We start from the raw sequence: 22,593 nt of genomic DNA on the forward strand, positions 1-22,593 counted from the left end.
CCGTTTACGCCAGCAAAATCAAGTGGGCCGTGGATTCGAACGAATAGGATTCAATCGAAAGTTGGATCCGCCGTAAACAAGAATACGGGTGAATATCAAGAGGAACTCCTGATAGAATCTCTTGAGAAATTTTAGATAAAATCCCTGAAGGAACTCCTGATGGAATCTTCGAAGGAATTCCCAAAGATATTCTTGAAGGAACTGCAGATGAAATCATTGGAGGAAATCCTTATGAAATCCCTTAAAGAACCCCTGATGGAATCCCTACAGGAACTCCTGATGAAATCCCTGGAGAAACTCCTGATAAGGAACTCCTTATGATATTCCTAGAAAAAAAGCATTGATGGAATTCCTCGAGGAACTCCTGATAGAATCTTTGGAGGAATTCCCGGTGGAATCTCTGAAAGAACTCTTGATGGAATCTTTGGAGGAAACCCCCAGAATAATTCAGATAGAAGACCTAAAGGTACTCCTGATAGAACCTCAAGAGAAACTCCTGATGGAATCCGGAGGAACTTCTGATGGAACTTGAAGGAATTTCTAAAGATATTCTTGAAGAAACTCTAGATTAAATCATTGTAAGAACTCCTGATTAAATCCCTTGAAGAACTCCTGATGGAATCTCTGGAGGAATTCCTGATATGATAACTGATGGTACTAAATTGAGTAAATCAAGTCAGATATATAAATTAATTATGGGCCTTCCTTAGCCGAGTGGTTAGAGTCCGCGGCTACAAAGCAAAGCCATTCTGAAGGTGTCTAGGTTCGATTCCCGGTCGGTCCAGGATCTTTTCGTTATGGAAATTTCCTTGACTTCCCTGGGCATAAGAGTATCATCGTATCTGCCACACGATATACGAATGCGAAAATGGCAACTTTGGCAAAAAGAGCTCTCAGTAAATATCTGTGGAACTGCTCATAAGAACACTAAGCTGAGAAGCAGGCTCTGTCCCAGTGAGGACGTTAATGCCAAGAAGAAGAAGAATATATAAATTAATTCGTTAAAAAAATGGTTGTAGGCGTTATAGTAATCCGAGTTATAGGAGACCCAGGGCTTACGAGATTCAATAAATTTAGGGGTGTTATTGAATATCTCGTATGCGTTAGGAGATGGCTCAGTACTCTCTTCAGCGGACTTTCAGCACTTAGTACGATCTACCTTTGGGTGTTGAGAATCATCGGTAGGGGTGCTTTTTCTGACTTGCACTATATGAGCCTTGAGAGATAAGAAAGCAAACTTTGTAACATATCATATGATATCTCTAGATTCCTGATATTTTGGAAGGTAGGTGTCTTCGGAAGAGTTGTTCAGTAGCTCAAGGGCTGAAATACGGTGGCTATTCTGATATAAAATTACGCCATAAAAAGTAAGCATGGAATTTTTGTTTTGCGGATAGTTCAATAGCCTGACCACTTAGAGGCCTCAAAAGTTCCAAGATTTGACCACCAGGTGGCGCTAGGGAACATGAAAGTTTTGTTTTGCAGATAGCTCAATTGGATATTTATTTTCTGCCGAAGACGCCATCTTTATAAGTAGTCAGGCTACTGAGCTATTTGTGAAACAAAAATTCCATGCTTACTAGCACAGCCTGGTGGCGTAATTCTGTATCATAATGACCACTGCATGTCAGCCCTTGAGCTACTGAACAACTCTCCCGAAAATACCAACCTTGCAAAACGTCAGGGTTCAGAGATATCATATGTTACAAAGTTTGGGGCCCAGATAGCCGTAGCGGTAAACGCGCAGCTATTTGGCATGACCATGCTGAGGGTCGTGGGTTCGAATCCCGCCGGTCGTGGATCTTTTCGTAACGGAAATTTTCTCGATTCCCAGGGCAAAGAGTATCTTCGTGCCTGCCACACGATATACATATGCAAAAATGGGCATTTGGCAAAGAAAACTCTCAGTTAATATCTGTGGAAATGCTCATAAGAACACTAAGCTGAGAAGCCGGTTCTGTCCCAGTTGTAACGTAACGCCAGGAAGTAGAAGAAGAAGATGTTACAAAGTTTGCATTCTTATCTCTCAAGGTTCATATAGTGCAAGTCAGAAAAAGCGCCCTTACAGGCCAAGTTCTCAACTAAAAGCATGATCCTTAACTCCTAAAGGTAGATCGTACTGAGTGCTGAAACTCTGCCGAAGACAGAACTGTGCTTTCTCTTTACGCATACGAGATGTTCAACAACACCCCCAAATTGATTATATCCCAAAAGCCCTGGGTTTCGTATAACGCTCTAGCGTGTCTTATAGGAGTACGCGTTATAGGAATGCGATTAATAAGAGACCCGACCATATTTTTTTCATTCCAATTTTACCCATTGTATAGTAGCCTAATTATAACTTACATACGTTTTCAAATTAAATTAAAATGTCTCTCGGTTACTTACTTTTGTCTTTGAACAACCCTCTGAAACTCTATGTGAAATGACTTCAATGTAATAATTCCCTTACAGGCGAAATTTCTAGTTATTTGTAGTTCGTCATCCAAATTTCAGCCAATAGGGTCCTAAAGCCCTGTCCCAATTTTAGTGCCAAACGCTTAAGTTTAGGCCACAAACACATGTTTACTCAATTTTTTGATGTTTTCGGTTTGTTTAAATCCACAAAACATTTTTTATATTTTTTATTAAATTTTGTCACACTCCTTGGCTTAAACTCAAATTTTGGGTGTATTTTGTTTTCCGTGTCCCTTCCGAAATGTCATATAGGAACAACCCCAGTGAAAAAACTATAACCCCTGTAGTGTTTTTGTCGACTAAGCGAACGTCAAACATGATCAAAAGTGTCAAGGTTCATTTATGGACCCAATTTTCAAATTAAAGTTTAAATATGATACAGCCGTAATTTGAGCGGGAAAACATGCTAAAGTAGTTACAGTAACATGCTCTTTCGTGTTATTAAATAAAAACAAGATTTCATTCAACATTTTAGGATTCTATTCGGGCTACCAGAAGCTGAGATACAGCACCCCAAATTTGGGCATTTTGAATGGAAAAACAGCGTTTGGTTGCTAATTTATGTCACTGACTGTACCTCTCAAATACGTTTATTGCTATTGCTAAAACCAAAAACGAACAAGAAATCAGTTGATAATCAGTTAACCAAGAAAAATCTATGCATTAAACAATAAGCAATTTCGAAATAACTTAAATATGCTGCAAACAATTGACAACTGTGATTAGTTCAAGGGATAATTTTATCCTTGAGTTGAAAAAAACTGTGCTGCTTGGGATGGATCAGACAAAAGTGACCCGGAAATAGAACGAAGCGTTTTTTCCCCTATTCTCTTTCGCTCGTTTCTCGGCTTTATTAAAACGCTTGACGCGTGCCTTGCTTTGCGCGCTACGACACACATACTAGCAACGTTTTCTGCTGCACCGTGCTCTCTGCGCTCTCAGCATAGAGACAAATTTGCCCCGCCGACTTGCGCACAGGAAGATGTAAGATAGAGAGAGAAAGTTCCCAGTTGAACGGCAAGCGCATTTTTTGCTTTTCCATTTGATTCGGATAGGGCTAATCGGCCGAGTGTATCGTGAGTTTCTGGGAAGAATGTGCAAAGAATGAGGGAGAGAAATATACGATAGGAACGACGCTTGTCGCGCAACAGAGAGTGATCCGCTCTTTTACCGTTCACTCGGTTCAGTTCGCTCTTCTTTAGCGAGCCGCTGAGCCACTGAACCGTTCAACAGATCCGGTTCACTAAAATGATTGATTCGGATTCGTTCACTGAAATGAGCCGTTTTGTCCATCTCTAGTTTGAAATGCGCCTTCACCTAAGTTTCATCCGAGAACATCGTATTCTCTTGCTGTGTGAGCAAAATTTTGACACACTACCCCTCTTACTTGGTCGTCATTCTGAAAACTGGAGAGCAAAACGTGAAAACTCATCATAGCAACCAATTTACATACACTCTAGGGGCAAGACAACTCTAATAATGATTACCAGAATTAAGAGTGTAGGGAAATAATAATCCCAAAACCAGTTCGCCAGAAGTAACTTTTCAGTCAAGCATGTCATGCCAACATTTCAGAGAAAAATCGAGATTGTCAATCAATGAGGCTTGTAAAGAATAAATTTAATGTAACTGGCTCAGTTCTGTGTTCAACTTCGAAGGTTGACAATTTCGGCCTAAAAATGGAATAGACGCAACAAGTACAGCATGTATTCGAATAAGCTTTTTTCTGACTTCTGCACAATACGATCATATTGATATAAAGCGATTGCGGTTATTGCGTAAAAATAATGCAACTGTAGTTATACAAGTTATAATATAAAACATTTTGTAAATGTAGGGAACGTGCTAGAAATTCAAGATATAAATTAGTTTTACATCAATCGTGGTTCTTAGAAAATTACGATTTGCGTGTCAACGAATTATAATGAAAGATCAGAAGCTTGTCTACTTCTGAACTTCTTTACGGCATCCATATGTCTGGTCCAGCATACAATTGTAGGTTTCAAACTCATGTTCTGAACTTTACCGTGCAGCATTCATTCGATACATCCGTATCAACCTTTAGAGATGTCTATTAAAATTGCTATTGAAATTTTCCAACAAATTCTAAAGCGCCTGCAAACTAGCATGGTAGTAATGTTAAGTAACCTCATGTCTAGATTTAAATTGTGAAAAGGTACAGTTCCGCACTTTACGTGCCATTATTTTACTTATGGCTTAAACCTTCAGGATTCCTTGATCAAGGTACTACATCAAATCAGTGTCTGAAGAGTCATGACATACTCCATTAAAATATTATCGATTTTTGGTGAGTATTAGGAGCCTAATCTTTATTAGAGAATACAAATCCGAGTATTAGACAGTGTCTTGCCCCTAGCAAACACTCAACTTTCAGTTTTTTTTCATGGATTTTCAGCAGGAACACATCTATTTGAAGTCGATCATTTTTTTAGCGTTCCAGTCATTATTCTAACTATTGAAATTCTATTTACGTGCACCGACCCAGAACGTATGTGAGAATTTGAGAGTATTTCCAACTTGCTCTCCTGCTAGTTCCTGCAAGTGGAACATGGACGGGTTTAAAGCCACAAACATGTTCCAAGACGTGACATAAACCTTGTTATCATCATCAACGATATCTGGGATAAGCTTTTATCGGGAGAACCTCAGCGTGAGAAGCATGTTTTCTAATCACTTTACCAGGGTGGACCCTCTGACAAAAAAGGTGAACCAAATGGTGCCTAGAAATCCGTTCACTTGAATGCATTCATATGGTGTATGCTTCGAATAGATTATGGTCAACTTTCGATAGTTTGATGGATTTCAGATTCGCATGATTTCAAATATTGTGATAATGTTTGTGTATTTAACGAATTCAATGGTTATACAGTTAACTCTCCCTTACTCGATATTCCTTATCTCGATATCGAGTTAGAGAACCATAGTAAAAGATGGTTTTCATGGCGAACTCGATGGCCCCTTGGATCGCAGTTGGACTGGTTTTGTGTTCTGTAACTCGATACCTCCCTAACTGAAGGGACTATTTCAATATCGAGTTATGGAAAATTGACTGTACCTCTTTTACACATGCTAGAAAAATCTTCTCTTAGTACTGTAAGTGAATGATTCTTGTAATGACAATGTTCATGATCTACGCATAAAGAAACCAAGCAAAACAATGAGTCGAGATGAGGAAACGCAAAATTTCTACACAACAAAAAACATATCATGAAATGATCAATCACCAGGAAAAAGAAGCTACGAGAAGAAGCAAGGCTGTAAGAGTCTAGGGTCATTACCACACTACACAACACAATGAACTACTACAACTGAAACATCAACACTCAAATACAACACCAAAAACGCTGTCAGAGCTAATCCCTCGTCAGAATTGCGTTCGATCCGACCATTCTAGAAATTTGAAGATCGGATTGAACGACAAGTTTTCACACACATTAGTTGATCAACTATTTGAAAGAATAGTATTGAAAACGAGATTAACAGACAGACAGATAGAAAGACAGAAAAAGGAGTGAATTTTGACAAGTTTCGGGAAGTTGGGATTATGTGCAATGAGTTTTTAGATTTGTGATTTCTTCCATGAATTGGGGTCATGAAAGGACAGGATTTCAAAGATTTGAAATTGGAATGCAGGTAAAATGCTGTTGACGTGAATGCAGATTTAAGGTAAATTGCATTCTTTGATTTTCTTCAGAAAGCTGAACGGATTGGGTGTGGGCATTTCGCATTAAGACGTTTCGCCATAAGGACGTTTCACATGAGGCTTAATGAAAACTATATGCCTTCTTTAAAATTCTATCTGTTCTTGTACGAAACTGCTATATGTAAAACGTCCATTATGTCAAACGACCTCATGCGAAATAAGCCACCTCCAAAATTGATTGAAAACCCCACATCAATGAGATCAATCATTCTCTTCGATGAAGTGATCAATCTTTACGATGCGTAATCATCACAATCAGCTTTTCTGAACAGTGGATGGGAATCTTTGGAGGATTCTTCAACTGGGATTTGCTGCTTTGGTTTTGGGGGTTCTGATTCAAGCGTCAATTTCAGTCGGCTACTTACTTCCGGCGGATTTGGGTCCCGATTCGGTTTTGCCTTTGGCGGCTTTGCGCCCCGCCGAGGGTTCTTGTTTTTTCGACGCCGTCGTCGAGGTGGCACTAGCCGCCCGAGGTCGGTTCTGCGAGCCAATCTTTGGACCGAGTGTGAGCTTAGCGCGTGAAGGATGGGTCGTTGTGGTTGTGGTGGTGGAAGATGTAATGTTCGGGATGGAATTGTTATTGCTTCGATCCGGGGGTGGGAGGGGATGGGAGGTCTGATTGGGGGTCAAATGATTGTTGTTGGTATTATTATTGATGTTGTTGTTGATGGTGGTGGTGGTGGAATTGTTGTTCTGGATGTTGCTGTTGTTGTTGATGTTGTTGTTGATATTGTTGTTGTTGGTCGCCACGGGAGGTGGTCTACTGGGGGGAGCGGAATGCACTCTTGTATGGCCACTATGGGGCTGAGTAATGCTCTTAGAGCGGGAATGAGTGGTGGTTGTGGAAAGGGTTGCTAGAAAAAATGGTAAGTAATCCGAAAAAAGAATAGAAAACAAATTAATATGAAATGTTTCTATCTAGGCTAAAAGGAAATGGAGCAGAGCGGAAAACGAGAGGGAAAGAGAGTGAGTGGATTGCTTTTGAACAGTGACGAAACGGAATAAAATAAGGGTATGTAAGAGGAACAATTTTCTTGTGTATGATTATGGAAAATGACTCGAAATATGTGTATGAATACCATGATCCGATGTGAGGAATTTTAAGTTCCCTAAGCTAATGTGATTGGTTCAATCATTTTGATTTATATTCGTATGAACTGTGGCCACATCCTTCCAAGTTTCGTGGCTCATGGACAACGGCTCTGCAGCTCTTAGGAGATCATCTCATTTTTGTTTTTCTCTTGAATAATCCCTTTGTGTTTATTGACATAATGCATACCTTAACATGAAATTTGATCATTTCATTATCTAAAACTGAATTTCCTTAGCCGAGTGGTTAAAGTCCTCGGCTACAAAGCAAAGGCATGATGAAGATGTCCGGGTTTGATTCCCGGTCGGTTCAGGATCTTTTCGTAATGGAAATTTCCTAGACTTCCCTGGGCATAGAATGTCATCGTACCTGCCACACGATGTGAAAATGACAACTTTGGCAAAGAAAGCTCTCAGTTAATAACTGTGGAAGTGCTCATAAGAACACTGAGCTGAGAAGCAGGCTCTTTCCCAGTGAGGACGTAATGCCAAGTAGTAGAAAAATAATTATGTAAATATATGTTATAATATTTCATGGAATTATTTATACATACTGATAATTAAACCAATTGCTCCATCTGCAATAACATTCCATATCTAAATCTATGAGACTATCAGATTATCTAACTACTCAACCCAAACACAGCCATTGCACGAGGTCCTAAATCTTTCTATTCTAAACAACCTACAACATATTCCTATACACATGTGATGCAATACCCACTACCCTTGATTACCATCCACATTCCTAACAGGGAAAAATTGTACAGAAAACAAAACAACTATAGGATATTAAAAGCCAAGTTCTTCCACCCCTGTCCCCACTGGGCTAGACTTTTATCGTCACTATCGTTTTCGTAAGTCAAGTACCTGGAAGTGTGAAAGCTGCTAATGGTAGGTACGATAACCATTGTCTCATATATATAGACATACACATACCTTTCCACTAACCAAACAATAGCTATGGTGGTGAAAAATGGTGGAGTGTTTCCACCTACAATGGTTGTGGAAAAAAATGAAAAATGACAAAAAAAAAGTCTGGGATGTTCTAGGAAGGATTGCGAGAAATGAGATCCTAGCAATGTGAATTTTAAATATGAAATGGAAGAGATGGGAATACCGAGGAGAAAAATAAGATGATTCAAATGAAAGCTTTGAAGCTATTTCTGATCTCGGTTTGCCGGCTCTATGAGCGTGAGGTTTGCCACTTAAAGACTTTGGTGGTGGTAGATTAAATATGGAACGGGATAGAGAATTATTATTTTCATTAAGAAGAAAGGAGATCAATGTCACGCTATGTTTAAGTTACCATTTATGTAGATAGCGTAATTTTCTTTACGTTTAAAATTTCTCACCTCTCGTTTGATAGCCTGTGCTATATGGACTTTCCTAGTCAAACAAAGCTTTACTGAAGTTGTCCAAAACAATGGTCACGTTTTCAGCCTGAGCGACATTTTTGCTCATTATATTTGTGTTTTACAACCGCAAATTGGAATGTAGTTTCGATTTCAATGGATTATTTCTACTCCTGGAATTTTGTACAATAAATGTCAAATGCATTTCAATACAACATTTTATAATGCGTCACGGAAACGCAATCATCCATCTAAGTTAACGAAATATTGCAGACAGTTGTACGGAGCTTCTGCAAGAACTCCATAGTAATAACGTATATCTACAAACGTTACCAGTTTGTTTTATACATGTTTTTCTTTTATTTTTTCATTTTAAAACAAACCCTTAACCATAAGTTTCTTTTTTGCAGAGATCTTCACAGAGCTCTCCAATGAAGCCTACATAAAAGTCCCAGAAGTTTTTACTGAGCACTCTACATAGATGTGCACATAAGCCTCCCAAGAAAGGGTCCAGAAAAATCTAAATAGATGTGTCAACAAAAGTCCTGTTACCCAAGGAAATGGAGGATGATGAAGGACTATGACGATTATCCGATGAATTCAACTTTCCAACTAGCTTTACGTTATGACTCTGCCAAACTTTTACCGCTTTGGAATACTCAAAATCAACGCTTGTTCACACTCAATCTGTTCGGTAAAAATAACTGGGTTTTTCGAACTACCGAAAAAGTCAGTAAACTAAAAAAAATGTCAGAAATCGAAAAACAGAAATTTTTTACTGAAATTTTGCAGAGAGCTTTTTTTTTATATCATACATCGATAAAAAATAAAACATATTGAAATTTGCATTTCAATTACGCGTGGCGACAGTTTTCATTTTACTGACTTTTTCGGTAGTCCAAAAACCCAGTAAAATTTTACCGACCCCAGTAATTTAATCTAAGTGTGTTGATCTTATGGCCTACTATTTCACTAGTGCATCCATTTAAATACGAAGTTTATTGATCTAATTCTGAGAATGCTTTTTACTCCTAGTTGTTCCTTAGATAAAAAATTATGCTCGTAGATTTGAATTCAGTCATGAACAGCCCAGATTATTCGAAAATTTTAATTTCATCCAGCTTTACTTTGTGAATTTCAGAGGGGGAGGGGGCTTGCCTTGTCCTACGAACTCCGTAAGACGCAAAATTGATTTTACTCAATGGCAAAACTTTAAACGCCAGTTCATGTTTTGCTCTGACAATGGCGCCATTCTTAAATACAAATAATTTTTCGTAAAAATGTCCTCAATCTTTGTGTTTGCGCGTGAATTTTTGTAACTCGAGTAGTCACGCGTTGTACAAAGTGAATAGGTAGATTAACGAAGAGTGTGATGTCAAAAATACTTTATCAAACCGTCAAACTTGGATCCTTTTGATTAAAAACAACAGAAACTGATTAGTGGTAAGTATTTTTTTTTCATTACTCAGGTAACCGATAAGCATTTAAATAAGCCGCGTAACAGACTGCTTTCAGCAATTGAATTGCTTGAAGCCATATTAAAGCAGTTTGATTGCTTAGCAGCCTTGCATAATAAAAATCATTGCTGTTAAAAAGCATAACCATTGCATTGATTGTTCTCGATTCGTAGCAATTGAAATGCTTTTCTGTTAATGTACAAATGCAAAAATGAAGGAGTGCAGATAACATGTTAAGTTTGGAAACCACATTGTTTCTCGCCCTCTCCTTTGCTCCGTGGTGGATTGGTATAGGTAGCAAGTAGCGAAAGCGAGATTTTAAATAGCGCTCGCTCTCTCAGGAAATCTTATACGATACTATCAACGTATGAGGGAAAACTAAACTTGTTCTCTCACATAAAGCATAGCATTGATGACCGTACAATTCGTAGTTGCTACTTCGTGATTGACCAGAACAATCGTAGTTGCACAAGAAACCAACAGATGTAGCTTGGGAGTAGCTTTCCATCTTAAATGTACACTTTCGAGAACCCCAAACATTATAAAGTCAATAACGGCGCCGGCCACGTCCTTATGGTCATCGAGGAAAGGAAGGATAATGAGTGTGACATCCATGTTACTAGAGACCGAGATCACCTCTGCATCTCCATGGTTGTCACGGGAAGGCATTTGTTAGTGGGGAGGGTTTAAAAGCTACATAATTAGGATTCACCGTGGTAAGTAATGCGATTCATGCAGCCTAAGTTCAAAAAATTACACATAAACACTAAAGACAACGTGCACCTATTGCAAGTTGACACCTTTAGTGACGAACCATTCATATTATGTGGATGTATTTATACATTACATTACAGTGACATTTTATCGTTGTCATTACAAAAATATATGTTTTTAAGACACCGTCACATCAATGGCAGTGGACCATTGAAGGAAGCACCATACTAGACAACGGACCAGCATGCAACAACCAGTGGCACAGTTGAAAATCTTTCCTGGCAAAAAGTTTTTCTGATCGAAGTGGGGATCGAACCCACACCCTTTGACTCGATGCGATTAAATGCTGAATACCACTAATATCGCCGCCACGGAGCCTACAATATGTTTCATAAGAATCAAACATTAAAGATAAAAGCATGCTCACCAAATAAATTATCCATCCGTGACTGAGTAGCCATACCCGATACACAAAAAAAAATTCACTCCAGCGACGCGAAAACTGAACTCGAACTCGAAGCCACTTATTTCCGGACGTGAATCTTCCAAATTCGTGTCACAAACGCTGCCTTAATTCACTAAAACAAAGATCATAATCAACAGAAAAAAAACACGGGCGTATCTACGCGCGGGTTACTACGATCTATTCTCATACTTGTTCTCTCACATAAAAAACAGAAAGCTTCCAGCAATCACACCTGTTGCTATTTATTTGCTAAGGGATGTATTTTAAGAAAAAACATATTGCCAGGAGGAGAAGCCACTTGACTACTGCATTCTTTTCAATTTTATCTTATCAGCGGGAATTAGGATTGCATTATCACATCTTACATATTCTGCTCGTAAATAGAACGCGACAGAAATGAATTTGCACGAAAAAACTTACTTCAAGTCGGGCACAAAATCGCTAATCGGCACTAACCCAGCTGTAGCCTGTCCTGCAAAGCGAAGCATCGGTATCGGATTCCTTGCTCAACAATCATCTGATCATCATTTCAAGCCCCGCAACCTTTAGAATATGACCAAAAACTGAGGAACTTTTAACAATCCAGACAGCAGCGGCGAGACGAGAGAAACGGATGTAAATAATTTTGTTTTGTTTTGTTCTTCTCACAGGCGCACACTGGGGCAGAATCGAAAAAAACGCGGAAACAACATGTAGTTCTTCGGAATGGAGATATTGACGTTTGGTTCTTCTTCTTCTTGGCATTTACGTCCTCACTGGGACAGAGCCTGCTTCTCAGCGTAGTGTTCTCATGAGCACTTCCACAGTTATTAACTGAGAGCTTTCTTTGCCAATGATGCCATTTTCGCATTCGTATATGTGTGGCAAGTACGATGATACTCTATGCCCAGGGAAGTCAAGGAAATTTACATTTCGAAAAGATCCTGGACCGACCGAAAATCGGACCCAGACACCTTCAGCATGGCTTTGCTTTGTAGCAGAGGGACTCTAACCACTCGGCTGAGGAAGGCCCCATATAGACCATATAGACGTTTGGTGTCTTCAGCGAAAATGATCCTTTCAGTGAGGGCGATATTTTGAGATAAAGTCATATTTTTTAGTGTAATTCGCATAAATGACTCAAATGTCATTTCGGTCAAATGGCAGTTTAGATTAGAGTTACATATTTCTCAGGGGCACAGAAATGTACTGACGAGCCTCCAACCAATCCGTCTCTCAGCTCATAGGAATCCTAGTGTGCTGCGCTAGAAGGAGGCTCACGAAAATTCTAAAAGCGCGCGCTAGGTGATGTGCTCTCGGGGAGACTCGTCTCATGCGCTGCTCGGCGCTACGGCGCATCATCGGTATCCAAGTTGTGAAACAACTGCTTAGTAACGAAGAGCCTCTACAACTATTTTCGCCTCATTATGCAGGTGTCTAGATGGTCTACATGATATGGTCGAAGACTCGCGATCCAAGAGTTACAATTTCAGTTCTCATTATAAACTTTTGTAATCACTTCAATTATTGCGCTGAATTTTAAACAGCACATGTGACGGAGCGCATGAGACCGCAGTGAGACACATCTCAAGAAAAATGAGGCTTAGTTTAGATAGTTTAGATCTGAGAGAGACTCGCGAAGAGGAAAAATATCAACGTCATATGCAGCCCAGTTTCCCCTCTCACGAAACGTCAAATGCAGCCCACCGTTTTTATGGCTAAAAAAGTGAAAAGTATTGTGTTCAAAGTAAACTGTTATTAAAAACCTCAGTCGGCGGAGCAGTTTTTTCCAAAGTTGCTGATAAATTTAAGCAGAAGATTAATTATTTCTAATGTCTGCTACGTTTGCTGGCATGAAATTTCACTCAAATGGCTATTTATGATTCGAAGTGATGCAAACTTAATCATTTTTTGCTGAGAGGTTCATGTGAGGATTTGAACAGCATGCGCATAATTGTTATGCGCATGCGCATAATTGGTGGAATAAGAAAAAAAACTCAGCAATTACAGAAAAAGAAGACCGTCTTCGCGAGTCTCGTCTCAGGTTTAGATTAGAGTTACTGTGCACGTGCTATAGCCTTAGGTGCAGGAGCCTCATTGCTTGTAAGCGCACGGGAGCGCTGTACATCGTGAGACCTTTTTTGGTGCGCCTCATTTTTCTTGAGATGTGTCTCACTGCGGTCTCATGCGCTCCGTCACATGTGCTGTTTAAAATTCAGCGCAATAATTGAAGTGATTACAAAAGTTTTCAACGAGGATCGAAATTGTAACTTTTGAATCGCGATTCTTCGATCATATCATGTAGGCCATCTAGACACCTGCATAATGAGGCGAAAATAGCTGTAGAGGCTCTTCGTTACTAAGCAGTTGTTTAACAACTTGGATACCGATGGCGAGCCATAGCGCCGAGCAGCGCATGTGACGAGTCTCCCCGAGAGCACATCACCTAGCGTGCGCTTTTAGAATTTTCGTGAGCCTCCACCTAGCGCAGCACACTAGGATTCCGATGAGCTGAGAGACGATTTGGTTCGAGGCTCGTCAGTACATTTATGTGCTCCTGAGAAATATGTAACTCTAGTTTAGATGTATGGTTTCTTCGGCAAAGTTGATAGTTATTTTAAGCTGAAAATAATTGCTAAAGACGTCAAATTTAAAAGGCCTACTATTTTAGAAATACAGATTATTTTCTAACAAATTGTGCTAAAAACCGAAAAAGGTAACCTTGTATTTTTTTCATTTAAAATACCATGTACCGCATATGACTATGTCATTTATTGACACAGGGCAGGTCTGGTGAAAATTTGATGGTTAAATTAAAATTATGTTTAATTTTTTTAGGAAATTTTTCTGTTCGGAAAGCATTTAATTCCTTGACGTGGAGACGCATATGCGCATATACGGGGTAACATTGATAGGTATAACCCTTCTCCCAAAAAGTTCTAATCATCATTTATTGATCGTGCATTTTCAAAGCATGAATGGTCCGTCGCTTTCTTACATTCATGAGTTAATATAGATTAAGATTTTTGCGAAAATTGCGTTTAGTTCGTGCATAAATGTGTCAACATTTTTATCAATGGTTTTTCATCATTATGGATGACACTACCGAAGATACATGTCTCACATGAGTTCTGCAAACAGTATGAATAAGGAAAATGCGATTGTTACTAAAAATGGCATTGCCGAAACCGATTCCGTTCTTCAATCTTCCATAAGTTTATTCAATTAAGCAACTTAAACAAACTTCTATCAAGAATGTAGAATTTTCTTATAAAAAATGCCTACCTTTAGGCGTATGTCGCATTTCAAAGTGTTTTTTGTTTTTGAAATATCTCAAAAAGTATATGACATTTTCAAGATTATCGAACGTTGTTTACATGGGTGATCAATGTTACCCCCTATCAGCTTAGTCAAAAAATCACTTAAAACATTTACATAAACATATTCAAATCTTTCTAAAACCAAAATACAGTATATATCCACGAGCGGTGTTTGCATTTTCAGATGAAAAATTTAAGAAGTATCCTAAAAACTGATCAATGTTACCCCGGATTACGATAACGTATGTAGGAGAGGCAAACGATAAAATCACGTGAAGTACCATCTTCAGGAGCAGTACCAACCAAGGGAGGTAATCACAGCTCTATACTGCTACCCCAACGTGTCGCTGATTCTAAAATGTAAACAACCACACAAAACAACGACCAAACAAAGGTGAAGGCGTAATCAATTTTCTCGAAAATACCCATTTTGAGAATGCAGCCGAATTTACTGTTAAAATTGTCACTGCAGTAGCGCGTAGCAAATTACTGCTTGCAAATAATATTTTTCAAACACATTGATTATATGTAGTTTTACGAATAATTATTTTCACTTTTTCGCGTTAAGCCTTAAAACTGGTTCTGGACTTAGGTTGACGGCTTTTCAATTTTACTCCCATTTGACAGTCGCCCTCCACCCTTGCTAAGTCCCTAACGGGACTTTACCTTTTTCGCGACCTTAACGATCTGTCCCGTCGTTCAATTGAAAATGCTCAATTTGTCCCGTAATATCGGAAACAAAGAACCAACGTATGAAAATCACGGTTGCGAAATAATTTTGAAAGATTTATGACTTTTCTATCTGTTTGTCAGTAGCTTTCCTTTCGTCATTCGGAATCAATATGGAGTATACTTAGACAACATACATATTATGTAAAACTTTTGTGTCATCCAGTAAGAAATCATTTTCCATTCCTGGAATCGAATCCATAATAAAGACAAAACTTTCTCTTAGGATAGAGCTTTATTTGCAGACTAGGAAAAAAAAGTTTTATATTCAAAATTTCAATATTTTCAGTCTTGTGACAAATTTTTCTTTGGATTGGAAATTCCAAAATCGCTTTAAATAATAAAATATCTAGTCAATTTTTTTGAAATGATCTACAAGATTGACGATTTGAATGAATGAACTTCAGAGAACACCAAATGTTAGGAAGATTATAAATAAAAATTAAAACAGTGGGCAGCCATGATAAAAGACAAAAAAAAGCATTTTTTTACTAACTCGCGGTTTTTAGTGTTGTCCAGAATGTCTATGAAAAGGTTAACATTAAATGCAAACATGTACATATAATTTAATGTCTCTCACCACCTTTCTTATCACTCGACTTGGTGTATTTTCGGCAGCTTTGTTTTCTTCGTCAATGGTGGTTTTTTTAAGATTTGCGATTTAGACTAAAAATTTGCGTCCATACTTTAAGCATATGAGCGTACATTACTGTCAAACTTTAAAAGATTTGGCCAGGAAAAAACTTCGATGACGAAGCTAACAAATCTACCGAAAATACATACTTTCCCATACTTCTCGTTATACAATTTGAGATAAGTTATTCAAATAAATGTATAATATAAGAAATGAAGCTGAAAAGTTAAAACACAAAAGCAACGTGAGAACATTTGTTGAAAAAACATTGTTGAGAAAAAAAACATGTTATTTCTTAATAAAAACAGTTTTGTTTATATGAACCATCTTCAACATAAGACAATAATGATTTACAAGATTGCGAATGAAATTGACGAAGTTTGTATACATCTTCAAGAGTTCCATAAATTATATAGATATGGATTTTTTGTTTTGCCTAGGAATCGCTGAACAATACTGTGAACATTTTTTTATAAGTGTTATGGATTCCCTAAATAAACGAATTGCAGTAAAGAATTAAAAACTATGTTACAGAATTGCCTTTTTCTAGTCGTGTATCGAGGTTTCGATTTTTAATATAACGTAAAAAGTGAATGACTTGTAACAGTTAGAGTAGCTAGCTTCATAGCGTAAACAAAACTCAAATCTAAATCGCATTTTTACATATTTTTATATCTGTGGTGATCATCAAAATTTAACGGTATCGTTATGTGACACCCCTACATAGTAAACCTTTTTGATGACAATCTAGCAGTTTTGTCATAAAAATGCAAATTTTCAAAATTTTCAAGCTGCGCTTCGTGTAGTGTTAGAAAACAACATTATTCAATATTAGCTCCTCCTAAGGAACCGATGAATTCTACGTTCCCCTAATACTGATCATTGAAAGAGACGGGGTGCGCAACACAAATTTCAAACCAAAATATTAAAATTGAATAAACAAAAAGCTTCTAGATTGAGTTTGATCTTCCAGCAATTACTTGATTCACATGCTTCGTTGGAATTGGAATGGCTGGCAAATAATTACAGTAAGTAACCTACACTCCCATGCAAAAGTTTGAGTTCATCCCCATAAAACATACACAAGTGTTTTATCCATAACTCTGTGATTGCACGTCCAATTGAAACTCCCTATGGCGCATCCGAAAGGCTTCTTTTTTCATATGAATTTCATTTTTTCATCGATTTTGAATAGTTTCCATTTTTTCGCCAAAATTTCGTGGGTGCTCTTTAAAGAATATAAGATTAAGATTCTAATGACACGTTGATTTAAAATTTTGGTCGATCAGTTTGCTAACAGTGTGTTTTTGAAAAATATTGTGATATTGACAAAACACTGTTGTATGTTTGTTAGAGGGTGAACCCAAACTTTACCACAGGAGTGTATATTGAAAAAAAATCTCATTGAACATAGACAGTATCTTTATGTGACCAAAAAAAGCAGCAATCATCCAAAGTCTTCATTATAAATAAAATCTAATTTCTGAAGCATTTGTGCTCTCATTATGAATTAGTTTCCAAATCAATATTGTACACCGTTATCACACTTAAAAATTTATACGAATGAAAATGATGAAAGTTAACTAAAATCAGGATGAAAATGTGCTGCCAATGCTGATAGTGGAATGGAACTGAAAACGTGGGAAATTATGGGAAAAGGAGGGCAAGTGTACAGTACAAAACATTAAACAGTGTTTTCATCACGTTACAATTGATCCATGCAGTAGTGTACGTTGGCCCAGAACTGCATGCTTTCTAAATACGGAAGTGGAGGGCTTTCGTTTGTAGTTTTCCCCTTTTTCGAATTGCATAAGGTTCGTTGGACAAAGGAATTATGCTACTCTTCAGAGACAGAGTGTGTGATGTTTTTTTTTCGGGTTTTCTCTTTCGTTTGTTTGTGTGTGTTGTGTGTTTGTGGGATATTTGTTCGCCGTCTTGCATTCTGCTTATGGTGACAAACGAGCTTTTGTTCCCCGGAAGTAACTCCAGGAAAGTGTTTCAAATAGGAAAGAACAAATAAAACGGAAACAATCAACGCGTAATAATGAGTGAAAACGAAAAAGTATAAACAACTCTCTAGCAGAATGAAAGAGACCCGCTTTCGGAGAATAACCTACAAAGGGGGATATAAAACAATCTACCAGGGTGGGATTAAGGGGTCGCTCTAAGAGTCCAAAAGTAGACTACGAGAATACACTGAGGGAGATAGTTCTAGATCAAGAAGACTCGGAAAACCGTTACTTACTTGGTCTGGGTCGGCGCTCTGGAGGTTGAGACGGAGTTGTGGCCGTCGTAGGGGTCTTCTTGTTGTGCGCTTTGGCCGCCGAGGCAGCCGTTGAGGCAGTGGCAGTGCTACCGGAGCGAATCTGACGCTTCGGTGAACCTCCTCCGACGCTGGCAACGCTGTGGTCGGTCGCTACTGCTGGTCCCACCGATTGTGATCGACCTAAAATGCATAAGAAAGAAACCATGAGTCAAATGGTTGAAGATAATCGTAAAGTTAGCTTACCCTTACTAGACATTTTCTTGGGGCTGCTCTTCTGGGGACTTCCCTTTTGGGGGCTGCCATGACGCGACAGACCCGTTTTCTGTGGACTTCCTCGCTGAGGGCTATCTCCCTTGGATCGGGGAATTGCCGGCATCAGTTTTTCCCGAGTGGGTGAAGGTAGCAGGGCGCCTTCTTCCACATCGGGACCCGTAGTGCGCTCCAAATGGTGACGGATGTTGTCCTTTCGGCTACGTGAGAACGCCAATCCATCCGGGAGGGCTTTTCCTATTTCGACTGGTCGGGCACTTCCGGGAATCTTGCCACGGCCGGGAGCGTACGGTTTCGTTGGAGAGCTCTTCTTGTTGTTTTCTTTTTCTTTCTCCTCTTTGGTGATCGGTCTATAGACAATTGTATACAAGAAGAAAACGTTCGTTACATGTTTGTATGTGTTCTTTGAATGTCTGAGTCAATCAAAGTTCGAGATGTATTTGTACTGCAAAATGAGCATTCTGAATGAACCAGGGTAGACAATCGTCACCGTCAAATGGAAAAATTCGTCGACGAAACTAAAAAAAAGAATCGTCATCGTCACTCAACCAGCGTTGGATGACGATTTGCTGTAGTGGTCCGACACAAAGGCTCGGCGTCATGACGAACAAATAAGCCTCCTTTGTTATGATCGAATCTTCGTTCGGAAGCTCTGAGCCGAGTAAAAATATGAACCGTAGCGTCGATAGGTTATGAGCCTTTTTTGAAAAAATAAAACAAAAACAAAAAAACGGGATGTGTCCGGAATTGAACAAACGATTTCTGAATCGTCAACGTCACGCGTTTACCAACAGAGCTATTGTTGAAGCTTTAGGATAACGGGTTAAATTGCCAATACAAGCATTTCTGGGATGGCATTCGCCGGTTTGTGAATAGCAAGCAAATATGCAATAAACGCCTCCTTCGTTTGAGAAAGGGGAGCGAACGGAATGAAGACAAAGCTGTTCGTTGACGATTTTGGATTGGCGTTCGTCGTGCAGTCTTTCGTCGGGGACGAGACGACTACCTGCCTGAGTTATTATACTGGATGACGATGTTTTTTTTTATTTCGTCATCGCACTGTGACGAATCTGACGATGAATCTATGACAAAAGGTCGAAAGACAAAAGGCCGAAAAGACAGAAGGTCGAAAGACAAAAGATCGAAAGGACAAAAGGTCGAAGAACAAAAAAGAAGGGACAAAAGGTCGAAAATCTTTTTCCAAAGAAGGAAAAATTTCCCACCAAGCAAATCATTTTCGACCTTTTGTCCTTTCGACTTTTTGTCTTTCGACCTTTTGTCCTTTCGACGTTTTGTCTTTCGACCTTTTGTCCATAAACCGCAACTCCATGGGAGTAACCAGGTTTTTCATCAGGGTGGGGGTAAATGGCCACAAAAGTACCGTAATTTCAGGAAAATAAGTACGACGGTGCACGACAGCTCTATTGACTTAGGGTACATTCAAATATTACGTAACGCAAAATTTTCCAATTTTAGACTCCTCCCTCCCCCACGTATCAGCTTTTGTATGGAAAATTTTCAATTTTTGTGTGGACCGTAACACTACGTAATACCCCCTCTCTCTACCTGTTGGGTTGCATAGTATTTGAACGATCGCTTATATAGCCTAAGTAATTTTACTGTTGTAAGGTTTTGACGTTCACATGTACACAATGCACAAATTGAAAGAAGGGACGAATTAACTTCGGGTTAAAGTCTCTCTCAAACAGCAACAACAACAAATTGAAATTGAAACTGCGAAAAGAAACCACGTGCTCCCATGGAGATTGAACCCACGACTACCTATTCGCTAGATGAGCGCTTCAACCTACAAGCTGCAGAGCCTCTTGAGAGACCCCGATTAAACCTCCTTCGAGTGTACGTGTTCGTTGTGTACAGGTCAACTTCAAAACCTTACAACAGAAAAATTCCTTAGGCTGGAATAGCTTCGAACTTCTAATAAATAGATGAGTTTTCAACGAAAATTGTTGTAGAATACAATTTTTTCATTCATGTAATCGCACAAAGGATCTGACCCGGTGTAATATGTCGATTATTTTTATTTTCCGTGTGTGACTTACCCATATTTTAGTTGTTTTAACCGGTTTTTTTTTTTAATTTCTTTATTAGTATCATTCCAAACATTACATTCATTTCTTATATCTAGGTGTTCTGTGTTATTAGACAACACTATCATCCTAATTTGGTAAAACAAATTTAAGATTTTATTAACATTTTGTTAACAACATATAACATTTCATTTGCCGTAGCAGTTCAGATTTTTTACAGGTGAGTTGATTTAACCTGCTTATAAGAGAAAAAAATAACGTTTTTAGTTTACTTAACCTAACTTAACCTAAACATATAGCGCATTAATCGTGGCAATAGAAGATTGTAACGATTTTTGCCTGAAATTATTAATTATTTTATTTGACATTTGTTCCAATGTTTCAACATTGGATATTCTATGTAACTCATTGGTACTATACCAGGGAGGAAGTCTCAGAATCATTTTCAAAATTTTATTTTGAATTCTCTGCAGAGCTTCCTTCCTGGTATTACAACAGCTAGTCCATATTGGTACAGCATACAGCATGGCTGGCCTGAAAATTTGTTTGAATATCAAAAGCTTGTTCTTAAGACAAAGTTTTGATTTTCTATTAATAAGGGGATAAAGACATTTTACATATTTATTACATTTGGCTTGAATGCCCTCAATGTGATTTTTGAAAGTTAAATTCTTATCAAGCATGAGCCCTAGATACTTAACTTCATCTGACCAATTTATTGGAATCCCTCTCATCGTGACAACATGTCTACTTGAAGGTTTCAAATAAAGAGCTTTTGGTTTATGTGGGAATATTATTAGTTGAGTTTTGGAAGCATTAGGAGAAATCTTCCATTTATGCAAGTATGAAGAAAAAATATCCAAACTTTTTTGCAATCGACTACAGATGACACGCAGGCTACGTCCTTTGGCGGAGATGCCTGTGTCATCCGCAAACAAAGATTTTTGACATCCCTGAGGTAGCTCAGGTAAGTCAGATGTGAAAATATTGTATAATATTGGTCCCAAAATGCTGCCTTGAGGAACACCAGCTCTTACAGGAAGTCTTTCAGATCTGGAGTTCTGATAATTAACCTGAAGTGTACGATTTGACAGATAACTTTGAATTATTCTAACTATGTATGTTGGAAAATTAAAGTTTTTTAATTTTACAATCAAACCTTCATGCCAAACACTGTCGAATGCTTTTTCTATGTCTAGAAGAGCAAGACCAGTAGAATAGCCTTCAGATTTGTTGGAACGGATCAAATTTGTTACACGTAAAAGTTGATGAGTGGTCGAATGTCCATGGCGGAATCCGAACTGTTCATTGGCAAAAATTGAATTTTCGTTGATGTGGGCCATCATTCTGTTCAAAATAACCTTTTCAAAAAGTTTACTGATGGAGGAAAGCAAACTGATTGGACGATAGCTAGAAGCTTCTGCAGGATTTTTGTCTGGTTTTAAAATTTGAACAACCTAAGCATTTTTCCATTTGTCAGGAAAATATGCTAATTGAAAACATTTGTTAAATATATCAACTAGAAACGATAAGCTACTTTCTGGAAGTTTCTTGATGAGGATGTAGAAAATTCCATCATCGCCAGGAGCTTTCATGTTTTTGATTTTTTTAATAATAGTTCTCACTTCTTCCAAATCAGTCTCCCAGGCATTTTCGAAAACGTTCTCTTGATTGAGAATATTTTCGAACTCCTGAGTAACTTCATTTTCAATTGGACTAGTAAGTCCTAAATTAAAATTGTGCGCACTTTCAAACTGCATAGCAAGTTTTTGAGCTTTTTCGCAATTAGTTAGTTATAATTTGTTTTCCTCTTTCAATGCCGGTATTGGCTTCTGAGGCGAGTGCGTTGAAATTGCCTTCTCCTCAGGTTTTTAAGACGGATCAAGAGTTTAAGATCATCGTCTATAATCACGGATTCAAATTTTACTTCACATTTTGGAATTGCAATGCTTCTGGCTTCAACAATGGAATTTGTTAAAGTTTCAAGAGCATTGTCAATATCAAGATTAGTTTCTAAAGAAATGTTAACATCAAGATTAGAGTCAACATACGTTTCATATATATTCCAGTCGGCTCGTAAATAAT

The 22,593-nt window shown here is 38.3% G+C and overlaps 1 protein-coding gene across 10 annotated transcripts in view; it reads right to left on the reverse strand.

Annotated features, from left to right (window-relative positions):
* LOC5564690 (rhoGEF domain-containing protein gxcI) overlaps nt 1-22,593 on the reverse strand; it is a 179,198-nt gene that overhangs the window by 11,529 nt on the left and 145,076 nt on the right. For 8 of the 10 annotated variants that reach the window (XM_021837312.1, XM_021837315.1, XM_021837313.1 and 5 more), the window contains 3 exons: nt 18,434-18,810; nt 18,170-18,370; nt 6,547-7,035 (listed from right to left, as the gene is read on the reverse strand). In XM_021837312.1, the coding sequence (XP_021693004.1) occupies nt 6,547-7,035; nt 18,170-18,370; nt 18,434-18,810 (1,067 nt within the window). The remainder of the gene's footprint in view (nt 1-6,546; nt 7,036-18,169; nt 18,371-18,433; nt 18,811-22,593) is intronic. The other 2 variants (XM_021837311.1, XM_021837316.1) reach the window with 2 other exon arrangements.

Source organism: Aedes aegypti, chromosome 1 (genome assembly GCF_002204515.2).
Source record: "Aedes aegypti strain LVP_AGWG chromosome 1, AaegL5.0 Primary Assembly, whole genome shotgun sequence".
Lineage (NCBI taxonomy): Eukaryota > Metazoa > Arthropoda > Insecta > Diptera > Culicidae > Aedes > Aedes aegypti.